The sequence below is a fragment of the Borostomias antarcticus genome, assembly GCF_949987555.1.
Source record: "Borostomias antarcticus genome assembly, chromosome: 4".
NCBI classification, from domain to species: domain Eukaryota; kingdom Metazoa; phylum Chordata; class Actinopteri; order Stomiiformes; family Stomiidae; genus Borostomias; species Borostomias antarcticus.
In genome coordinates, this window is record NC_140237.1 from 21,847,280 (window position 1) to 21,869,789 (window position 22,510).

The 22,510-nt window shown below is 48.0% G+C and overlaps 2 protein-coding genes across 2 annotated transcripts; both read right to left on the reverse strand.

Annotated features, from left to right (window-relative positions):
• Nucleotides 1-2,175: 2,175 nt before the first annotated feature.
• On the reverse strand, nt 2,176-12,213 carry LOC311308422 (USP6 N-terminal-like protein; the record flags this gene model as incomplete). Its single annotated transcript, XM_084437381.1, has 14 exons — nt 12,164-12,213; nt 9,700-9,773; nt 7,761-7,846; nt 7,616-7,655; nt 6,930-7,010; nt 6,618-6,725; nt 5,615-5,724; nt 4,982-5,030; nt 4,750-4,870; nt 4,526-4,620; nt 4,229-4,294; nt 3,427-3,526; nt 3,127-3,279; nt 2,176-2,855 (listed from the first exon to the last, which is right to left on the reverse strand). The coding sequence occupies exons 2-14, from the start codon at nt 9,763-9,765 to the stop codon at nt 2,176-2,178; spliced, it is 1,755 nt and encodes a 584-aa protein (XP_084293507.1). The 5' UTR covers nt 9,766-9,773; nt 12,164-12,213.
• A 509-nt stretch (nt 12,214-12,722) lies between these two features.
• On the reverse strand, nt 12,723-20,202 carry LOC311308264 (para-nitrobenzyl esterase). Its single transcript, XM_084437212.1, has 10 exons — nt 20,064-20,202; nt 18,853-19,156; nt 18,181-18,601; nt 16,453-16,560; nt 15,676-15,872; nt 15,373-15,575; nt 15,210-15,268; nt 14,900-15,067; nt 14,298-14,504; nt 12,723-14,172 (listed from the first exon to the last, which is right to left on the reverse strand). Coding segments are annotated over exons 1-10 (1,812 nt in total). The 5' UTR covers nt 20,066-20,202; the 3' UTR covers nt 12,723-14,029.
• Between the last annotated feature and the right edge of the window lie 2,308 nt (nt 20,203-22,510).

Here is a 22,510-nt window from a genome sequence, read left to right on the forward strand (position 1 = left end):
TTGGAGACCGCTCGTCTCGGACATTACTGATACGTTTATAAGATGTGCGCTTACAAGGCGTCGCAGGTGACTTTACGCCCCAGAAAACATACAACTAGACCAAGCACGTTTCTTGCCTAACAAACGAATGAAAAACATACACAAACAGATGTAACTAGAAGACTCATTACCACATCTTAAGCTATCATAGGAAACTGCCGCCGTAGTGCTACGGATGCTGGCAACTGTGCACGTTCCAACTTTGTTTTTAAGGAGAGTGGAAGACTTGCAGCCAACCAATCATCTCTCAGCACTCTTGGAACCAATCAAATACACGTTCACGGCTGACAATACAGAACTGCAGTAGCTTTACACGCCACCAGGCGGAGTTGGAGTTGCTTCTGTGCACTTTCAATTCACTCTTTTAGCGCCCTACTGGTGAAATCCCGATACAGCAATATGAAACTAGACACTCAAAGCAATCACTGCAACTGATACAAGCAAACAGAAGAGACAGAGTCGCACATTGGAAAACATTTATTTTTCCCAAACAATGTTGAGCAGGGTCCAGGTTCATAGCATACACACTAGTCATGACCCAAACCACTCTGTTCTGACTTTTAAACTCCTTACAAAGGAATGCACATCAATGTACACTAATGACGTCAGAATGCACACAGCTGAACCGGACTTCCTAAATTGAGTGCAAAACAAAACCTTTCAAACGTCTGTGCGAGATACTGGAACTTAGAAGAAGCTTTGGCCAAGAGGACTTAACACTGAGAATCTAGACGGCTAGTTTCAGTCTCTATTCATACAACATTGTAGCTTATATGATTTATCTGATCATAAACCAAGCGTGCCTTAAACAATTCTGTATTAATCTTCAATTTAACAAGAATATGAAGCAAAACTCTGTGTGGATCTATAAACTTAATCAACAACATTCCAGCTGCACCTTGACATGACTGTTGCTTTACAACCAGGTTGCACCCATCATTTCTACCAACACATTGGCCTACTGAGAAAAAGTACATGCTGAACATATGTTGTCCACTAGATGTCAGTAATGCACTACTATTCTTTGTAACCCCTGCTTCTAACTACTGTACAATTTTGATTAATGGACACATTCATATACAGTACTTTGGTCACACTTTCTATGTTAGTTATTCTCCAGGCGCAAGAATAACTTGATATAAAGTGTTGACAACATGTCTCTAGGTTCTACATTTCTACAGTCAGTTCACAATCGAGGCTTTCTGAAAAGGTGTCTCCTTCCAATACATTATAACAAAATACCTGCATATTGCCAGAACAAATCTTAAAAATAGCCTACTAAGAAAATGCTACAATACATTACGACAAAAGTCCCATAATCCAATCCATAAAATTGTCCAAAAATACAATATGAGTTTTAAATACCAAACATTCCTGCTAAATAAAAAGATTAAGCCCAAACTAACAGACACAAACAACCGTCATTTACAGCCACCATTTGTGCTGCGTATTTACTAAATGAACAATAAATAATGTTGACCTACTGTAGAAAACTGGTATGACCCGATATGAAGAAGTCAACTTCTTTTTGAGGCCTAGAGGTTGTGAATCCCAGGTGTACAGATGTCAATGTTTACAATCAACATAATAAGAAGATGAGCCAGCTCACTCCCAACAGGCACCGGATACATGGGGTTTTCAACATTTTTCTTCATTGCTCTTGCTGATGTGTTGTATTCATTTCAACTAGACCTCTTTCCCATTCCGATTTGAAATCTATCACCTCCCTCGACTGCGATACATGGCAGTGTTATTGTAAAACCAAATAAGGCATTTCTTTCTGTAGCAAGAAAACATACCAAAAATATGAATGTGACTCTGCTATTAAATATTTTACAAAGACTGTCTCTCTACCCAAACATATTTCTCATCAATAAGACATTACAAAACTATAATAAAAAATGAAATAGGTTTTCGCTTTTAAGGGTTACAATGGCTTGCTGTCCTCTGTCACATGGATTATGGCAGCTTCTCTGACAATAATAGTCCGAACTCCCAGGCTCACATCTGCCAAATCAATCATGAAAACAGAGAACACCTAAACAGTTCTCCAGAATGTTCTAGCATGTTAATGATTGTAGCAGCTGGAGCAGGCTGGGAGGCGGGGCTTGATTTTGAGTGGCCAGGCTTGGCCCACTACGTCTCCCCTGCTCCCCCGGTGTTCTGGGGCTTGTGTGTGAGCAGGGCGGACGCCTCCTCCAGCAGCTGAACCAGGTAGCTGTCCTCGGCCCTCTCCCCCACCGACAGGCTACCGGAGCGGGGTGGGCCGGAGGGCCGCTGGGCAGCCTGGGCTACGGGTGCCGACTGGGTCCGGGGGACCCTGCAGGGCGACTGGGGAACGCCGAACGAGGAGGACGGGCCGGTCCCGGTCTGGTCGCCGGCGGGTTGCTCTGGAGGTGCGCCCAGCGGGCCGGGCGGCCCCCCGGCTATCTCCGGCGTGCCGGGCGGCGTGTGCGCGGCAGAGCCCACCCGTGTCTCCACATCTGAAGCAGCGTGGCCCCCTGGTGGTTGGTAAGGAGGCGGCCCCACCTGCGGGGGCCCATCTGGGGTGAGGGGGGCCTGGCGGTGGACGAGGACAGGGTCCGGAGATGGCAGCGCGGGGGGCTCCTCCTCGTCCAGAGCCTTCTTCCGGTCCTCCTTGGAGGGGCTCTGGTCGGGGCAGATGGTGTCGGGAAGGTGGCTGATGATGTGGAGGCTGAGGGAGGCTCCCGGCCGGCCACCGTCCAGGGCAGGGGTCACTCTGGGGGGCTTGACTGGACTCAGCAGCATGGGCAGCTCCAGGCCAAGGGGCTGAAGAGGCAGCTCTTCTTGCTTGGCTGCCGACAGAAGAACATAGATTATATTATATTAGATTAGGATGGATGGATGGAGGATGGATGGATGGATGGATGGATGGATGGATGTATATATATATATATATATATATATATATATATATATAGAGAGAGAGAGAGAGAGAGAGAGAGAGAGTGAGAGTGAGAGAGAGAGAGAGAGACAGACAGACAGACACTTTATTGATCCCCCCAGGGGGAAATTAAACTACCTCCAGAGGTTAACTGGACAGAGTGCAGGCGGTGTTTCCCGTACCTGGAGGAGGGAGGTCCAGCTTCATCTTGCGCAGCTCCGCCATGGAGGCCTGCAGCTGTTCGATGATGACATCATCGCTGTAGAGGAATGTCTGGCCGATCCTCTCCTGTAGGAACTCCCTTAGCTCCTCCAGAGACATCTTCAGTAGACGCTCTGCACACACACACACACACACACACACACACACACACACACACACACACACACACACACACACACACACAGACACAGAGAACAGGTTTACACACTTGACTGGATGATTCACATCACTTTGTGGCGTTTGAAAGTTAGCTTCCTTACTCCGGTGTATTTTCAGGATGGTGTAGGACATGGCGGTCAGAATCCTCTCTCCCTCCAGGATGAAGATGTCCCACAGACGCAGGGTCAGCGTGAACGGGGTCTACGAGGAACAGGATCAGGATCAGGGCAGGAACAGGAACATTTCATACTGCCCACATTTATGTCGCCGTCGTTTCCTGTCCAAGTTCGATTCGGTTATAATCGGCGTATCAGCGATACTGTACATGGGCCCACTGCTTTTGTTCTGATCCGACAACGGCTTTCTGAGTTTCTCATCTTTTGTTCTCTCTCTCTCTCTCTCTCTCTCTCCCTCTCTGCCAGCCCCTCATCTCTCTGGTTGGAGTCAGGGGTTTTGTCTGGTCCCGGTCCAGCCCACAGCGGCACACATCCCGTCAGGCCCATCTCTGTGGCTGACCTCAGCAGGACGGAGAAGCGCTGACAGTGGCACGTTCCGGGCGCCGACCGCCAGCACCACAGGATTGTGGGTAATACACACTCGTTCAGCCCAGGGGCTGCTCAGACAGGGCCCAGAAAAGAGCATAATAACCTCAAATACTCTTTTTGAAGTACTCACGATAACCTCAAATACTCTTTCTTGTAGTTAACGATCACACAAAAGACATTCTGCGTCAATGAGAGGTGATTCCTGTGCTCAAGTGTTTTATGAATGATATCCTTTCTCAGACTGCATGGTCGTAATACAGCAGTTATTTGTTGTTACTGGCCGTTCAAACGGAACGCTGTGATTGGACGTCACAAGGCAGTGTGTCCTATGCTGACCCCTGTCACTAAGACTCCTCACCCTGTCTATGAAGCACTGCAGGAACCATTTGGTACTGTAGATCCCTGTAGACATCTGCTCCCTGTCCTGGAGAGAAAGAGAGAGAGAGAGAGAGAGAGAGAGAGCGAGAGAGAGAGAGAGGGAGACAGAGATAAAGACAGAGAATCAGTAAATACATCAAAATTCTGTTCTGTAGCCTACAGTATAACATGATTGGTTATGCAACTGTCTATGTAATGTAACTTAATTTCGATATGGTTATGCAACTCTGTGACACCCTTATCGCACAAAGGGTTATCTGGACAGTGAATCTCTCACCAGATGTTTTTTCAGCTTGGGGATGAGTTTGGAAATAATCTGATCATGGTGTGCCTGGAATCGATGAAGTTTCGGGAATCCAGGAACAAAAAATCCTGGGGGTGGGGTGGGGGGGCAGAAAGAGGGTGTTTTAGTAGAACATCACCCTGCCTGTTTCGTGTGTTTGACTGTGTGTTTCGTGTGGTCGTTTCGCAGTGCATTGGCCCTGTGATTGGTCGGCTCACCGTGCATAGCATGTTTCTGATTGGTCAGCAGCTGTGACAGGGCCCAGAAGGCGTCCTCCTCGTTCATGTACATGAGCAGCAGGGCGGCGATCTGACTCATGCCCTGGCAGTAGCTCACCTCCTAGGGGTCAGAGGTGAAAGGTCAGTTTCAAACGAGGCCACTGACAGCTAGGAAGAGGGGAGGGTTTGGAGAGGGTAAGGGTGGCGTTGGGAGGGCAAACAATCCACTCACCGTGTTGTAGACCGAATAAGCAGAGAGGACATGGAACAATGACTGCTGTCTGTGTGTGTAGAGAGAGAGAGAGAGAGAGAAAGAGAGAGAGAGAGAGAGAGAGAGAGTGCTCTGTTACATACTGAGTGAGTGAAATCCCTCCCAAAAACCTATTATATCACAGCGACTGGCACATCCTCTTACAAGCTACTCTATGAGCACTCAACCTCACACTACACAGTCAACAACAGTCTTTGTAGTCTTCTCCCCACTGCTCTCAAATCATTCCATTTTCAACTCCCTCTAAATACTGAAGCAGTGAGCGGTTGGAGTTGGCTTCGCCAGAGTTTCCACTGCCCCTCGAGAGTAGGTCTGTGGTTTATTAAGTTGTCAGTGACATCACAGTGTTACTGGCTCAGGTTCCTAACAAACCAGTGACCTCCACACAGGCCTGCCCCTCTCTCTAAACACCCCGCTACCCACATGTCTAGGAACCACAGAGGAACACTGTTACCTAAAACGCTCTGGGAAGGCCTTCTAGAATAACTGCAACACATACAATAAATAATATAGGGTCACAGTACATACACACACACACACAGATGCACGCACGCACACACACTCACACGCACACACACGCCGCTGGTAACTTACTTGACTCCGAATCGATCCATGAACATGATGTGGTTCCTAAAGGTTCTGTTGATATCAAGGTCGATCTGTTTAATTTCGGAGGAGTACATTCTGGCTTGTTCTTTCATTCTCTGAAAAGAATATTAAAATAAAACATAACATATTTGATTTCTCAAAGGAATGCACATAATTCTACATCCCGTGTACATCGGAAATCTCTTTTTTCTTATTTTGTATAAACTTACAGGAGCAATCCAATAAACGTGTCATGTTATTTCCTCTGATGTTTGTGTTGTCCTTGTAGCTCAGTTTCAGCTCCAGCAGCTTTTTTTTCCATCTCGCTGGCCTAATCCTCTTGGTTTTTGGAAAAAAGCACTTAGAGTCCACAACCCAGCGTTGGTAATCCTGCTCTAGTGAGTGTGTGGACATGGCGAGGGGAGCTGGGACCCTCTCTGTGCCATATTGTGTTGAAACCGTTGTGTAACTAATGGCAGTATTAGACCAACCGACTTCTGACCTGATTTCACCGGCACAGACAAATTTCCAATGCCGGAATGAAATCAGGAGAGTTTTGCTGGAGTCGTAGCGAGCTCCCCTCACCTCGATCGTTTGCTGTAAGGTGGCGGTCCGAGCCGTCTTACGTCAGTCTCGTTATCGTCTCGATGTTCCGATACAATCAAATGTTTAATATTATCTGACGTTTCTGGTCCTGGCTCATGCAAATCACCCTGCATGATCCCAGTCTTTGCAAAATCTTCGCAAACTCAACACATGTCTTTAGATGTGAGAGTGTGTCAGACTTTAGTGTTTTTAAAAGTCTTTTGGAAGTCTTCTAGTGTATGGTAGGCATAAACTATCCGGATGCCATCTGTGAGTGGGCGCTGATCAAAAGAACACTCCTACACACCCAGGATGACTACAGTACAGCTGATGCTTCTATCGTGTTTATAGCCTATGTGTGGGTGTGTGTGCGTGCGTGCATGCGTGTGAGTCAAGTACGGTCTGGGGTCAGCCAGAGACCTACCTCGTATTTGCCCTCATTCTCAGCCTTTAGCTTCTCCACGTCCAGCATCAGTGCCCAAGCCTGACCTCTGAACTGCAGGGGGATGCCCTTGTACACCCTCTTCATCATCTGACAGGACATGAGGGGGGGCCGGGAGGAGGGGGGGGGGCGATAGGATGGTGGCAGAACGTAAACACAGGGAGGCGGCCATGTAAATGCGAGTGACAAGGGCTTTTCACCTACATTAGATGAGACAGGAACGGTAGGAACATGCACGTGTGTGTGTGTGTGTGTGTGTGTGTGAGTGTACACGTGTGTCTATGTCATTCTCACCCTGTCACTGTTTCTGTACTTAGCCCACTTCTTCACCATCTTCAGCCATTTCTCCACTCTCTCCATCTCCAACTGCTTCCGCTGAGAAGGTCACACACACAGGAGAGCGTCTCACCAAACCGGCGCTGACCGGCATGCTTCCCTCCGACGGATCGCTTCACCCAACAAGAGGACCGAATGTACTGTACGGTCTCGCCCTACTGCGTTCCGATGTACTGTATTGACAGGTGTTTAAACGCTACACAGGGCTACACCTGTTTATAAACAGATCAGTCCTCCTAACGTCATAACACATGACCCGGGTTGGGAGTTGTGGCATGTGCTGGTGACATGCCCAGCGTGGGTGACATGCCCAGAGATCAGCTCTCAGTAAATGGATGCCCAGAGAATGTGACACTGAATGTGACAGGGAGGGGAGGGGGGGGCAGGGGATGATCACCGACACACACACACACACACACACACGTATACACAGACACACACGCACACACAGCTCCTGAGAAGTGGGAACCTTACGCCCCCGACCCCCGATGTAACGGGTCAGACTCGAAGGTCATGTTTTCTCTCCCGTCTCTCCCCTGACCGCACGCCAGGTCTGACCACGCGGTCCGCCGGTGCTCTTAGCCCGGTAGCTGTAGCTGCTGGCGTGACCCCGTAGGCTAGCATGACCCCGTCCGTCCCCGTACCTTCTCCTCGTGCGCACTGGGGCTCGGGAGCTCCTCCTCGCTGGGGTGGGGGGAGGAGAAACAGGCCATCAGATTCTGACAGGAACACCTCACCGTAACGCAGTACAGTTATGGTTTCGCGGATGTCGCCGTTGCGCCGACTCACTGCATGAATCCAAAGCGGTCTGTAACTCTGTAGATACTGTAGTCCGCATCTTCCCACGGGTCGATCTCCACTCCCTCCTGTCTGCCCTGGAGACACACACACACACACACACACACACACGCCCACACACACACACGCACGAGTCAGAGTCAACAAAACCTTGAGCGCATGCACAGATTACGTTCAGTTTCAGGGAAACAGAAAACCATGCCCGTGCAGTGTACGTACGGAGTCTCTCACGCTCACTGCAAAGCAGACATGACGTACAATGAATACCACTTCATATGAAATGCAGTAGCCTACAATCAACCCAACCATCAATCGGGAGATTAGAAATCGCCCGTGTCGTTGTTGAACAGGTTAGACGCGAGTCACCCGTAATGGAACGTTCAATCAACAATCCGATCCCAATGTTGCCCCCAACAGAATCATTACGGGTCCAGACGGAGAGGCCACTCTCTCTCTCTCTCTCTGGCTAGCAGGAGACCGTGACATTCCAGCCTATCAGATGACAGGTTGCGGTCAGGGAAAGAGGTTGGATACTAGAGGAGTCAGAAGTCAGTAGGAGCACCCCCCCCCACCCAGACACCCTCTTTCTCTCTCTCTCTCTCTCTCTCTCTCTGCCGCAGGGCTCGGGGGTGTCACAGCTGGGAAAGTGAGAGTGCTAAATAAAGCCATCCGGCGCTGGCTGTTGAGGTGAAAGAGGAGGGAGCAGCAGAAGGGATGTTTGATTAAACACTGAGAATGAGATGATGTGAACGTGTGAAGAGAGGATGGCTGCCTCCTCCGCAACCAGCCTGTTCCCGTAGGTCATCACAGACACTAGGGCACACCACATCCACACAGCGCAGTCACGGCGTAGCCTACTTCACGGTGATGGCTGCGTTCGGAATCGGCGTCCGTCATCCTCAGTCCGCCGGCGAGCGCGTTTGGCCCCCGGGGGCGTCGGGAGAGGCGACTGCCGGGACGCCGCCCTCAAATCTGCCCCTATGGCGCTTGTCACAGCTGTTGCCATGGCGCGACAGGGCAACCCTGCAAGCCTTGCCTCTGCCGGCATCAAGACGGTGGGCTAAATTTAACTCCAGGCGCCCTCCCGAACCTTCTCTCTCTCCCTCTCTCTCTCTGTGTCAGCTTGTCTGTCTGAGGGCGGTCTCAGACACACAGATGCAGGTTCTATAGTTCACAGCGGCGTTTTTATGGGATTTACACAGTGGGGCTCCAATAAGAAATTATGTTTAAACTGAAAGCTTTGCACCGAGCCAGCAAAGAACTGGCTGATAGCTGATGTTTTTTTGTTTTTTTCTGCAAGCTACATCCAGCAAAAGTTGGCCTGCCGTTGAGATTGTTTTCTAGTTTTTTTTAATAATAAGAATATTTAGGGGGGAGGACTGCATGATTGAACTATTTGAGGCAAATCCCAAAAAACATTGAGGGCTGAAGTCCTGGAAGCCTGGGCCTTAACACATAGTTAGAAGACACAGCAGTGTAATATCAGTCTGACACAACAGACCACAAACAGGCATGCTTCGGTATTAGTGTCCTTCGGTAAGGCACGCTCAGGCTCTCTATGTACTGAACACACACACTCTGCTCCCACTTCTCCTCCTTAGAGCGCCGTTTTGAGTCACGTTTATTGACCAGTCGTTCAAACAAGTGTGAGCTCTTCCTCCTGAGTGGACAGAAGGACATACAGACAGGACAGACAGCACAGAGAGACCGGCATGATACAACTGCTTAGTGAAACTAGACTGGTATCTCCTAGGCCGTAGCAGAAGGGATGTCTCTCATTAAGGAGCATCCAGCAGCCTACAGAAAACATTCTCGTGGTCGATTATAATAAATTACATAAAGGTCCCCAGTGTACAGTATCAGTGGCTATTTTAATGATTACAGTATCAGCGAGTCTTCAGAGCCGTTTAACTTCTAGAACATCACTCACCGTATCATATTTCAAGATGATGTCAGCACGTTCCTCTGCTATCAGTGTCTCAATGTCTTTCTTCATGTCAATATCTGTGATGACAAAAACAACAACAAAACAACACGATTTAAACAACATCCCTCTTAACAACCACCTCGGGCAACAGACGCTCGTGGATGAGTGTGTTAGCTTTCAAAGCAACAGACTCAGACATTCAGAAAATTCTGGCTCAGTGCTTCTTGTGATGGGTTAGGGTTACATTTCTCTTGCTAATCATGTTGGACTGACAGATTTGATTAGGCCACTTGATTATCAACCATACGTTGTGGGACGTCCACTGCCGTTGAACTATCCTGACCCCTGCTAGCAACAGGGCTCAGTAAACATATGAGGGGAAGAGCTGGCTGATATCGCTGTCTGTTGTATCTGTCTCCATTGTCCCTCTTAATCCAGGAACCTTCCGGTCTGAACCCTCTCCTGGCCGATCCCGTGCGCATGTCTCTCTGCGTCTGAGTTTCTTCTCTCCCCCATCAACGCACCACTGAAGCTACGGGGTTCCAGATAATATGACTGCCTTCCGGTGTTTGCTGACAATCCTTTGTGTTTCATAAATACCAGGCTGAGTTTCATGCGAGAGAAGCAGTCCACACGACCGCGGGTTTGTGAATCAAGAGAGCGGCCTCTGGCCAGGGTGGGTCGGGACTGGCAGAGAGCGAAGAGGTTTGTGCGTGCGGTTTACGCGACTGTGTGTGTGTGTGTGTGTGTGTGTGTGTGTGTGTGTGTGTGTGTGTGCGGGTGCATGCGTGTCTCGGTTGTGTGCATCAGTAATTTAAGCCCTCTGGGAGCCAGCGGTCTTGTCGGCGTTCAGAGGACAGAACCCTCTCTGTCTCTCTCGTCTGTCTTCCCGAGTCCTCCCGCACACAGACCTTCACCGCAGAGCCCCCGGAAAAACACACGGGGTCTCCATGGCGACGGAGATGAAGGTCACGGGTCGCAGCGTTTTTCAAATGACTGCGCTCAAACAAAAACAAAGCAGCAGGAGACTTACTTCCATTTAATCCACATTATCCACGGCCATCATTATCACCAGCGCACCCAGGGTCATAATCTGGACCCCCCACCGCAGGTCCCATTAACCATCTGGATTAGGACTATCTCCGGAGTAGGAAGTAGGATTACGCAATGGAAGTGTGCCGTTCCCAACCTGCAATCCAGAGCACCGGAACAAAGAACATGGAGTTCCACCGCATAACTGATGTCACGTGACCGACTCGGCTGTAGGGCCCGTGCCCAGTAACTGTCCTTTCCCAATATAGCCCAGTCCCACTATTCATCAGAGACCAGTGTGTCTGAATGTGGGTTAAACAAGTTGAATAATTCAGTGAGGTACGCTGCAGTAGAGTACGAGGCCCGTCTCTACCAGCCGGTCACTGACACAGACAGATAGATAGAACACAGCGGGGAGATGGACACTCAGTCCTCTGCTGGACTCCGGCAGTCCCCCAGGGCAGGCAGGCAGGGAGGGAGGGAGGGAGGCAGGAAGGGAGGCAGACTAGTAAGCAGTCAAGGAGGCAGGGAGGGAAGCAGGGAGGAAGGGAGGGGAGGGGGCAGGCAAGCGGGCAGTCAGGGAGGGAGCCCATGCAGTGATGGAGGCAGGGGGGAAGGGACACAGGAAGGAAGGTAGGCATGCTGAATGACTAATTGACATTTGTTTCATCATCATCATCGTCGTCATCATCATCATCAGCCGCAGAGAGGAGCCAGCAGGGATGATGACGACCAGCGCATCTGAAAAGCGTCATCATTCAAACCATATGGCAGGGCTGCATGTGGCCCCGGTGGTGTAAACCATACAGTCACATGGCGTTCTAGTTCTAGAGAAACATCCCGGTTGGTAGGGAGTGGAGGCCAGGGAGACCAGCGGGTCTGGAGTAGCACGCTGTAGCCTGTCCTTCTGCTACTGAGGTTACACGGGCCTGGACAAGAACTCTACTCCCTCTCTCCCTCTCTCTCTCTCTCTCTCTCTCTCTCTATCCACAACACACACACACACACACACACACACACACAGCAAGATGAAGAAATCATCTATCATTTATTTCTGTAATTACTCATTTCATGACAAACGTATGAGTCACGTGGCATTTGACATCGAATTTCAGTGAACGGTGGCTCTGTGCCATTTAGTCCCAGCGGGGGAGAGGGGTCACGTATAGGCTGGCATTCTTTACTTCCACTTGCTGTGCTACAGAACAGAGCATCATACCAGCGGTGATGAGAATGGCAAAGGTTTCTACAATATCTACTCTGTTATTTAAAAGAAAAGAAACAGATATTCACACAAAAACAAACACGCGCAATGTAGTCTCTAGACCGCTTAATAATAAAGCCTATTGTGCCAGTGTCGTAGACATTAGTATAATGATAACGGTAGTAAGCCAGGACCAACACTGAAAAATATATAATTACATAATAACGTTACCGTTTATTTTGGATATCTCTCTGCGCTATCCGTGCAGTGGAAAAACGAAGATTCCCTCTTTGCATTATTTTGTCGCTCGTAGACTTTTATATCCAGCGGAGCTGAGACCGAAACCGCACAGTTGACAACAATAGCCCGTTCCCAGTTCGCCAGGATCACACACGGCCAGGCAGCGGGTCGGTGTTCTCGGGTAGCCTACATTTGTACAGAACAGTCGACTGAGCAGGCGCGGCAGCGTGGCATGGGTGACAGATAAATATGAGAGCTTTATGATGCTGTCTTAAAGGTACAGTCCGGTACAGTCATACAGCCCGCTGTTTTACAGCCCCTCAACTCACCTCATCCAACGTGATACTCGATCTGATGGATTTGACTGTGGCTCCCTCTCGTGGCCTTAACTTCTCTTTACACCAGCAATTTTAGCGGTAGGTCTACTAATACATCTATGGTCTACCCAAAGAAATGGACTGTATTTAGGCTCTAATCCAAGTGTTAAATAGCCTACTGCAGGCAACCAGCATGTCAGTAAAGCCACAATTCATTCATTGTGTGGTGTCAGTATATATTTATTAGAATTTAATTCATAATTCAGAGTATTGGCCTATCCCTTTTATTGCATGATAATAAAGCTTATTACAAAAGTACAAAAAGCAGGAGTGGTGCAAATATTCAAGCAAGACATTATTGCTAGTGGTCTGACCATAGAAGGGCAGTAATGAACAGAGAAGCATCTGTTTGACAGGACAAGGACTGATTGAGAAGGTAGCTCTGCTCTAATCCCTGATTAGGCTACATGTCAACTCTTTCATGTGCTCCTTTTCATCCACTTTCATCCCTCTCGCCACATACAACCAACGGAAGCTGCATCGTTCCCTCTGCCTGCTAGTCAGGTCTGGAGGTGACGCACACACACAGAAGACAGGGTTAAAAGAGGTGTGTGTGCGTGTGCGCGTGTGTAAATTAGGGTTAAGGATGCTTGAACACGCTAATCACGGCGAGCTATCATGTTGAACAGAGGTGATTGGCTTTGAGTGAACCAGTGCATGCAGTAAAGGCTTTCTATTGGCTGTAGCTTGACTCATCATGAAAATAAAAAATGAAGCAAAGTGAAGTGGCTGTGTGCACATCCAACCTGTACTTTAGGCCAGGTGCAGGATAAAAAAATACTATGTTAAAATCGATACTATGTAAAACTATGTATAAATCGAAAAAGATATGCACACACTGGATTTTAGCTCCCAACATTTTATTTAGGCAATGTTTCCACCCCACAGGGTCTTCTTCAGGCTAAATGTCTCTCAGAGTGCTGGGAGCTATAATCCAGTGTGCGCATATCCTTTTCTATTTATAAAATAAAAAATGAAATCAATTTAAAGCTGTATTTTCCTCACTGCATGATGTCAGAATAATGTATGCAAACAGTCAGTTTTTATCTGGTCCCTTATACCACAGCAGTGTGCGTCTTCATTGAACTCTCAGTGCAGTATATATAAATATATATAAAATAATTTTAGGCTGGGCTTCCCTTTCCAACATTGTCTTCCATCAAACTTCAAATACCACGACATCAAACTTTAAAACAATATAGTGATGCGCCACATCCATGGTCTTTAAATCCAAAACACATACAGTACAGGCATCCATTGTTTTGGTCCTGATTGGCCTCACCTATCTTCATCTATTTCCTGTGGTCTTCATGTGCTCCTACAAGGCTGCAGCCTGCTGGCCCGGACACAGGGGAAAAAAGGCCTCTACGGTCGTCGGTCAGCTGACTGCGGAGGAGGGGTCAGGTCGTGCTCAGCTGACTGTGGAGGAGGAGTCAGGTTGTGGTCAGACGATCCGGGTTTTGGGGCCAGGGGTCAGGGTTCAGTTGATCCAGGCGTAAGAGTAGAAGCCGTTCTCCTCCCAAAGTGTGCAGCGTTCGGCAGAGTAGTTCTGGGCCACGGACAGGTTCTTGGACAGGAGAGCAGTGGCTGCTGGGTATTCTGGCCACGGCTCTGGCATCTTACCTGCAAGACAGTGGTGGGAGGGAGGATGGAGAGAGAGCAGCAGAAGTGAACAGGAAGAGACGGAGAGAAAGTCAGAAATGTCTTCAAAGGTCATTCGATTACCGAAGCATTCCTCCGTCGCTCACCCTCTTTAGCGAAGTGGACGAGGTTCTGAGTGACGACCTCCTGGAAGGCCTTGTCCTCCGGCGACAGCCCCCCCAGAATGCCTTCCAGCCCCCCGAAGAAGGCGTAGCTGTCCAGGCCATGGAAAGAGAAGCGGGACCCCGTCGAGTTGATGGCCCTGGATGGCGTGTGCGTCACCACGTAGCGGTACACGGGGCTGCGTAGGGCGTCTGGGGGGCCGACACGTTTCCATTTAGACACATCAGACTTCACACGTGTTCACTGGTGTTTACAGTACAAGCCTGAGTGCTAAGTGCTACGGGCTAAGTTTTGTCCTTCGCAAATTCAATTATTTCTCACCACTGCCGAGTTTGATGTGCAATAAACCCAACTTAAATTTTCGAACGTCTTCATTGCGCACCAAACTCGGCGGAGGCGGGACATACTGAGTTTGCGACGGACAAAACCTAGCGCCGGCACAATAGGCCCCTCTGTGTTCAATACACTGTGCGTTACTTATGGCTGATATATCTTGCAAGCAGAGTACTTCTTCATAATGTATTATTCCTTTCTCAATAACAACATGCATCGTCTATCCAAACACAAGCTGGCTGTGAGTGCACACCTGCCGCTCTCCTGGCCAGGTCATTATTGGGGCAGGTGATCCTCATGTCAGACACCATGCTGGTGTAAGCAAACTCTGGGCAGCGGTCATGGGTGGGACACTGTGCCGAGCTGGGGTATAAATCCAACGCCTGCTTTGGGAGACCCTCACCAAATGGCGCCAGTTTGTCTGAATAGGACACAGGAGAAGAAGGTTAGGGGAAATGTAAACATTACGGTCTCACACCAGCGACTGGGTTTTACTCCCTCCTGGTGGCTAGATTGATATTAGCTTTGTAGCTCTTTCAGGGTGGTAAAGCAGTGTTTCTTACCAGTCACAAACCAACTATAGTCCCCCCATGTCCACATTGAGATGTTCTCATAAGGTGGGCTAGGAGGGGAAAACACACACACACACACACACACGTGAACAGACAGTTACTAGTGTGCACTGAGTTTGGTAGAGGATGCCATCAGAGGAGGCGCAACAATTACAAGAAGTCAGTCTCCTGCGCAGTCGTCCCTATAAGGAACGGAACGTCATTGAAGTGTCCGCCTTTCTCCTCCCACGTCTGGAAGGGAGGGGCTTGGAGGACATAGCCGTCCACCACCGCCACCGGACCCACAAATCTGCCCTTAGTGGGCAGGTCCATCAGGTCATCCGCCGCCCATGATGGGTACTCCTTCCACGGGATGGCCTGGGAACAAGAGGAAACGTGTTTGGTAAATGTGTGTGTGTGTGTGTGCATGTGTGTGTGTGTGTGTGTGCATGTGTGTGTGTGTGTGTGTGTGAGGTACCTGTAGGATCTGTTTGGTGGAGAGCTTTCGGAGGCAGGCCAGATCACCGCAGCCCGTTTTATTCAGGAAGACCAGGTTGTCTGACTCCGCCTTCTCCAGCGGTGCGTTGTACACGTAGGAGCCGCTCATGTCCACCGCGGCACGGAACAGCCCCTTCGCCAGCGGTGACATCATCAGGGTCCACACGGACGTCCCACCTAGGCACGGGACAAGTTCATCCGTCGTTAAAAGGTGGACACCGGAATGTAACGTCACTCCACAATCCAATTAGCCTGGCTCCAGCCCCTGAATCTGAATTTTCAAAATGCGATTCGGGGGCTGGAACGGCTCTCGTCCAGAGTGATTTCTCGGTTGGGATTTCAACCGGGCCAATCAACGTCCTCTGAATGCGACGACGGAATTAAGGGGCATGACGTGATTGGTTAGGGGATGTACTAATCGCTGATAACCCCTTCGGCAACACCCACCTCGGAAAACGGCTTCAACGGGAGCCTGTTCAACGGGAGTGTCAAGCTAGTATCAAATGACACAAGTTACTCAATCTACTGACAGTGCCTGCATCACATGATACGAGGGCTGTGTCTGCCAGCATTAAAAGGAGGAAATGATACAGTATACCTCTGTTCCAGCATCTCTGGTGGGGACATGCAGCATTTTCCAGGTATGGTGTCACGTTTACAGTCGTGTCAAGAGATTACAATGCGGTTCACTCTGTCAAAGTCAGGGATTTCATTGGTACATTCACAGACCCTACTGTAAATACCGCGTCTCCATCACCTGAGCTTTGTCCAAATATGGTGACCTTATTGGGGTCTCCTCCAAAAGCACGGATGTTCCTCTGGACCCAGTGCAGGGCTGCTATCTGGTCCATGAAGCCATAGTTTCCTGTGGGACATTAAAAGATGGAACACCAATTCGATTAGAGAAGCACGACTAACACCCAGTTTGTCGTGACCTCGTTTCCACTGCCCTAAATCCTATTTCAAAACCTGCTAACCTACTGTACTGTACCTGATATAGCCCTACAGTAGGACAAGGAAATAGGGCATGGAATGGGAAGAATTTAGTATGAGATGCATGTGCACGCATGTGCACGCATGTGTGTGTGTGTGTGTGTGAGAGAGAGAGAGAGAGAGAGAGAGAGAGAGAGAGAAACTAACCACTGAGTACTTAACTGACTCATGCAGTAGAAACAGTAACTTAAAACCATGATTATACTGTTGAGACTGCCAAAAGACTGAGCATTTAATTATACATGGTCGTACCCGTGTCTTTTACATAGGTCTAAGACAAAGATTCAATCATTGTCCTTCAATATATACAGTACAGGTGCATCTCAGAAATTTAGAATATTGTGGAAAGTTCATTATTTTAAATAATTTAATTCAAAATGTGAAACTTTCATAAATTATAGATTCATTACACATGTAGAGAAATATTTAAAGGCTGATTGCCTCCATGCCACGCTCAACGTTGATGCAGTAGTTTGTGCAAAAGGAGCCCCCACCAAGTATTGAGTGTATAAATGAACATACTGAACATACCATACTGTACAATCATAAAGATTGAAAAAATGAAATATTTCCTTTTGTGCAATGGATGTAGAATACATGAAAATGTCACTGTGAATTAAATTACAGAAAATTATTTCACAATATTCAAATTTTCTGAGATGCACCTGTATATTAAAAAAAAGTGATTTCATGGGTGATTAATACTGTACCATGACTCAAGTAAATCTATAGGAAAAACAACATGTATGGCATTGCACACACTTTGCTCATTGTATTTATTGGTATGTATTCCTTTGTTAGTGTGTGTGTGTGTGTGTATGTGTGTGTGTGTGCGTGAGAGAGAGAGAGAGAAAGAAAAGAGAGAGAGAGAGAGAGGGAGAGAGAGAGAGAGAGAGAGAAAGATAATGGCAAAAGCAATGTGAAAAAAGGTGACAAGAGGAAATACATTAGCGCTTATCCAAATCACTAAAGGCTATTAAATAATTAAGATCTTAATGGGTAGGTATACACATTATTAAGCATTCAACACATCTGGGAGCACGATATATGTACCATGAATATTTCAGGGCACTGTTAGCGTGGTAAATGGCTTGTGAAAGACTACATCCCTCCCATTATAGCAACATGATCTATTCTGTGTACGACTGCTTTAGACAGTACAAACTTTGTTGGTCCAACTTATTTGTTGGTTCAATAGAGGGTACAAATTGCTAGGACTTAAACAACAAGGAGGCTAGCTCAGTGTTTGGGAGTCAGGCGAGCGCTGAACTATCAAGTTGTATTGCAATCCCTGTTGTGTGCGTTAAGACTTTCCCAAATTCCAGTTCGACCTGGTTCTCTGCCTGCTTTAAACCCCCTGGATTTGTCCTGATGAAGGTCTGATGACCGGAAGCTTGGATTAGGAACGTGCATGGACCTAAGCGTGCAGAAACCTTTTTCTCTATTATTGTTCTAACCCCGTTGCCGGACAGGCACCCGGGCGGGCACCTACCGGACGTGTTGGTGGGAGAGCCCTCCCTGAGCACCTCCAGGGCCATGAAACCAAAGGCGTTGAGCCGGTAGTTGAAGCTGACGTAGACCACGCCCGTGCTCGCCGCCAGCTGCTCCGTGGGCGAGTAGCCACTCTCCGAGCCGCTCAGTATGTGCAGGTAGCCGCCGTGGATCCACACCATGACGGCCAGCCCCGCCCCGGCGTCCAGGGTGGGCGTCCACACGTTGGCGAACAGGCAGCTCTCCCCGCCGGTCGCCTCCCCCGTCTCGGAGAGGGACTGCACCTGGGGGCACGTGCTCCCGAAGCGTGTGGCGTCCCGCACCCTGCCGCCGCACTGGGGCGGTCCCGGGGGAGCCCAGCGAAGTTCGCCGGTAGGGGGGGCAGCGTAGGGGATGCCCTTAAAGGAGAAGGCCCCGTTCCTCTGCAATGACAAAGGTATAAACGGTATTAAAACCCACTCCAAATACTGAGGAGAAGTGTGTTCATGACCTGAATCCCTCCCACCCACTAACAACCAGCAGTAGAGACTGGGCAGCATAGCCAGTGATGTTTCCACGGAGGCACCCGAGTACAATATACTCACCGTTGATCAATAACTGCACCGAATGATCAATTATGAGTAACGATCAATTATGAGTACGCCCACTTCTGAGAACTCCGGCGCCGACCCACCTGTCTTCCATGGAAGTCTCCGCAGTCGGTGCTGACCACGGCCGTGCCGGGCGGCGGCGTCTGAGCCAGGAAGGCCAGGTAGCCGGCCAGGGAGAGCATGCAGAGCACGGACATGCATATCAGGAAGATGCAGCGCCTGGACAGCACCAGGAAGGGGCTGATGTAGTGGCGGTGGCGGACGTACTGCACCTCCTCTCCCCCCTCCTCGTCCTGCACCAGGTAGCGGTACTCCGCCCCCTCGGGGACCTCGAAGGCGTCCTCGCACATCTCCGTCTCCGGGGGGAGTGCCGCGTTGCTCATCTCCCTGGCCGAGAGCAGAGTAGAACGGGGTTACTTGTGTATGAGTTGTAACGCTACTAATGAAACAAAATATAAAAAAAAAAAAAAAAGAAGAAGAAAAAAGTCCTCTTTGACTGCAGGTGGCTCTGGTTCTACTGACTGGGATGTAAGATCGGTTCACTTACTCTGGACAACTGTAGCCTACTTATAAGTCGATTGGGGTGAAAGCGAAATTACTAAAATGTAAATGTAATAATGTAAATGTAATGTATAACCTTTCATTATATAACCTTTCATAATGTAATTATAACCTCGTGTTGGTGTAATGGCTCTGAAAGGGTACAGATAGCCTAGTATTTGTCTTTGCATGGTACCTCTGCCCTGCCCTTCTTATCTAGGATCAACAGGCTACTCATGAATTGAGGCTGGCCTCGTGACAATTCACATAGCGACAGCAGAAGAGCAGAGACTTGTACAATATCCGTTGCTGTGACTGGCCTAACTATGCAGAAACTCAGTAGCATTTAAAAAAAAAAAAAAATCTTGTTTATCTCACACCTTCTATTTCCTTAATAGGAAAAGGACAGTCTTCATGTATATAGCCCTAGTAGGCCTACGGGAAAGGTAGCTACAATGCTTGTGGACGGAAAACATGTCTAGAGGCGTTGCTATCTAGCTACTGAAGTTATTATCTGCGCAGATAATACACTGAAATGCATGTTGCCCATGCTCCGTGAAAATGTTACGTAAACACGGTCACGTTTGCCCAAAATCTTCAGAGACTCTTGATTAAGCTATTCTATTCAGTTAAATGTCTATTACATTCTACAAAACCGACCATCGATCTGATAAGAAAGAAATGATCTGCCTGCATTGAATGACCCACTTCTGCTTCAGGAATGTCTAAATATAAAACGGACACATTTGCTTACATTGTTTAGCTTCCAAACTTTGTCTTGTTGTGGCAAAGGCAGTATACCGTCATCCTAACGCGATTGCTATTCCAATGGCCACCTAACCATTATCTTGAAGTGAAACTGTCAGCGCCCTTACTATTTGTTCAGGCTAAGATCTTTTGTTATGAAGAGGAACATGGCTGCAAAAATAACTTTTTTTTCACATTTAAAGGGACAGTTTACAGTCGCAGTAGGTGCAAAAAGCAGATTCCTTGTGTATTGCTTATATTGAGCAAGATAAATGGTTTATGACTAGAACATTTACAAAGTTAATGCAATATAGTGTACACACTGCATATATTGCATTAACATTTTAAATGTTCTAGTCATAAACAATTTATCTTGCTCAATCAGTCAAACATTAGTCGACAATATTTGGTAGGCTAGGCAATTTCTGTGGAGGCTACAGCTAGCATTATATGGAAATTAATATAGATCAATACAGAAAGCAGCCATTATGACTTGGAGGGAAATGTTTTCACTAACTGATTAACTGATCAGGATGATTGACCGATAATCCTCCGAGGCAGAATTCCTGTGCACACAGCAATTTTACAGATTGATCTGTATTGATCCAGTCTAGAGGGATGGAGACTATTGTGGAAGAATATCGACAGTCGTGTGGCTTGGGCTCTGTAGCTGGAACATACTGTGTGTTCCATCCTGGATCTTTTACGCACAGGATCTGCAGGGTTGGGTTGGATCAGCAACTCCAAAACATACACGCAGAGGCAGAGAATCAGCTGTGACAACACTAGGCCACAAGGGCATAGAGACCCTGGGGACCTGACCTGTCAAATAGAAATCATTTCACACCTTAAAGGATAAATTCACTATTTTTGACTTAAGGGCCCATAAGTCTGTCTTAAATGAACCTGACACATAGAGACTATATTTTCCTTGATCACCTCAGTATTGAGCTATGCTACTGTGCTGCAGGCGCACACTCGGCTAAAATGGCTGTCAAGGGGGCCGTTGGGCTGTATGGTGGTATGGTTAGTGGTGTGGTAAATGGTTTTTAGATTAGGTATGGTGGGCGCCCAGGGTTGCAGCGTGCTGTCACACTGAGGGCACGGAGCCACAGAAGTCATGTGACATTAGTGAAGACAGGGTTTTGTGGCTCCATCGCTCTCACCCGATTCCTGCCCCCCTCTGGGAGGTTAGATTATTAGGGGCCAAGCACAAAGTGCGAAGCCCCTATTGTAATTGATGGTATTATTATTATTAGGGGCCAAGCCCCGTAGGGGCGAAGACCCTATTGTAATTGATGGTATTATTGGGGGCCAAGCAGCGAAGCGCTAAGCGCTGGCACCCATTGTTCTTGTACCTTTTCTTATTATTATTATTGGGGGCCAAGCAGCGAAGCTGCGAAGGCACCCATTGTTCTTGTACCTTTTCTTATTATTATTATTATTATTATTATTATTCATCTTCCTCTGGCATTGGAGTCTATGGCAGCCCATAGAACCATATGGTAAAAAGTTGTGAAAATTGGCACACTCATTCATGACAGTCCCCTGAGTCTTTTCACCAAGACCCATGTACACAGCTCGAACCCTCTAGCGCCACCAACATGTCAAAGTTGGAGGTGCGTTTGTGCACACAACTTTTGACCTGTAAGCCCGATTTTCAAAAACAAGGTACCGTTGGATTCCTTGGCTTAAGCCGAGTTCAACGCACCCCATGACATCATTTTCCGCCATATTGGATTTCCCGCCATTTTGGATTTTGTGAAAAACTCTCAAAATGTATCTCCTCCTAGGTTTTTTCTCCAATCTGCACGACACTCGGTAGGCACAATCTGTAGACCGATGTCCACAAAAGTCTTACAGGGATTTCTGATTGTCCATTGCGTTCGCTCGCTGCAGCCAATCAAATTTGGCCTCTAAGCCGCCAAACAGGAAGTGTGGTCATATCTCAGCAAATTGTTAATGTATTAAAGCCACATTTGGCACACTCTTCGGGGACAGTCCCATGACCTCTGGCAGCAAGTGGCATTGCGACAGCTCAAACCCTCTAGCGCCACCACCATGTCAAAGTTGGAAGTGCGTTAATGCACACAACTTTTGACCTGTGTAACCGATTTTGAAAAATGAGGTACCGTTGGAATCCCTCGCTCATGCCGAGTTCATCGCATCCTATGATGTCATTTTCCACCAATTGGATTTCCCGCCATTTTGTATTTTGTGTAAAACACTTAAAATGTATCTTCTCCTAGGGATTTTCACCAATCTACATGAAACTGGCTGTACACATTCTTTAGACCAATGTCCACAAAACCTCTAGAGGGATTTTTGATTGTCGAAGGTGTTCGCTCGCTACAGCCAATCGAATTTGGCGTCCAAGCCGCCAAACAGGAAGTGTGGTCAAATCTCAGTAAGGTTTTGATGTATCATAACCACATTAGGCACACTCATCGTGGA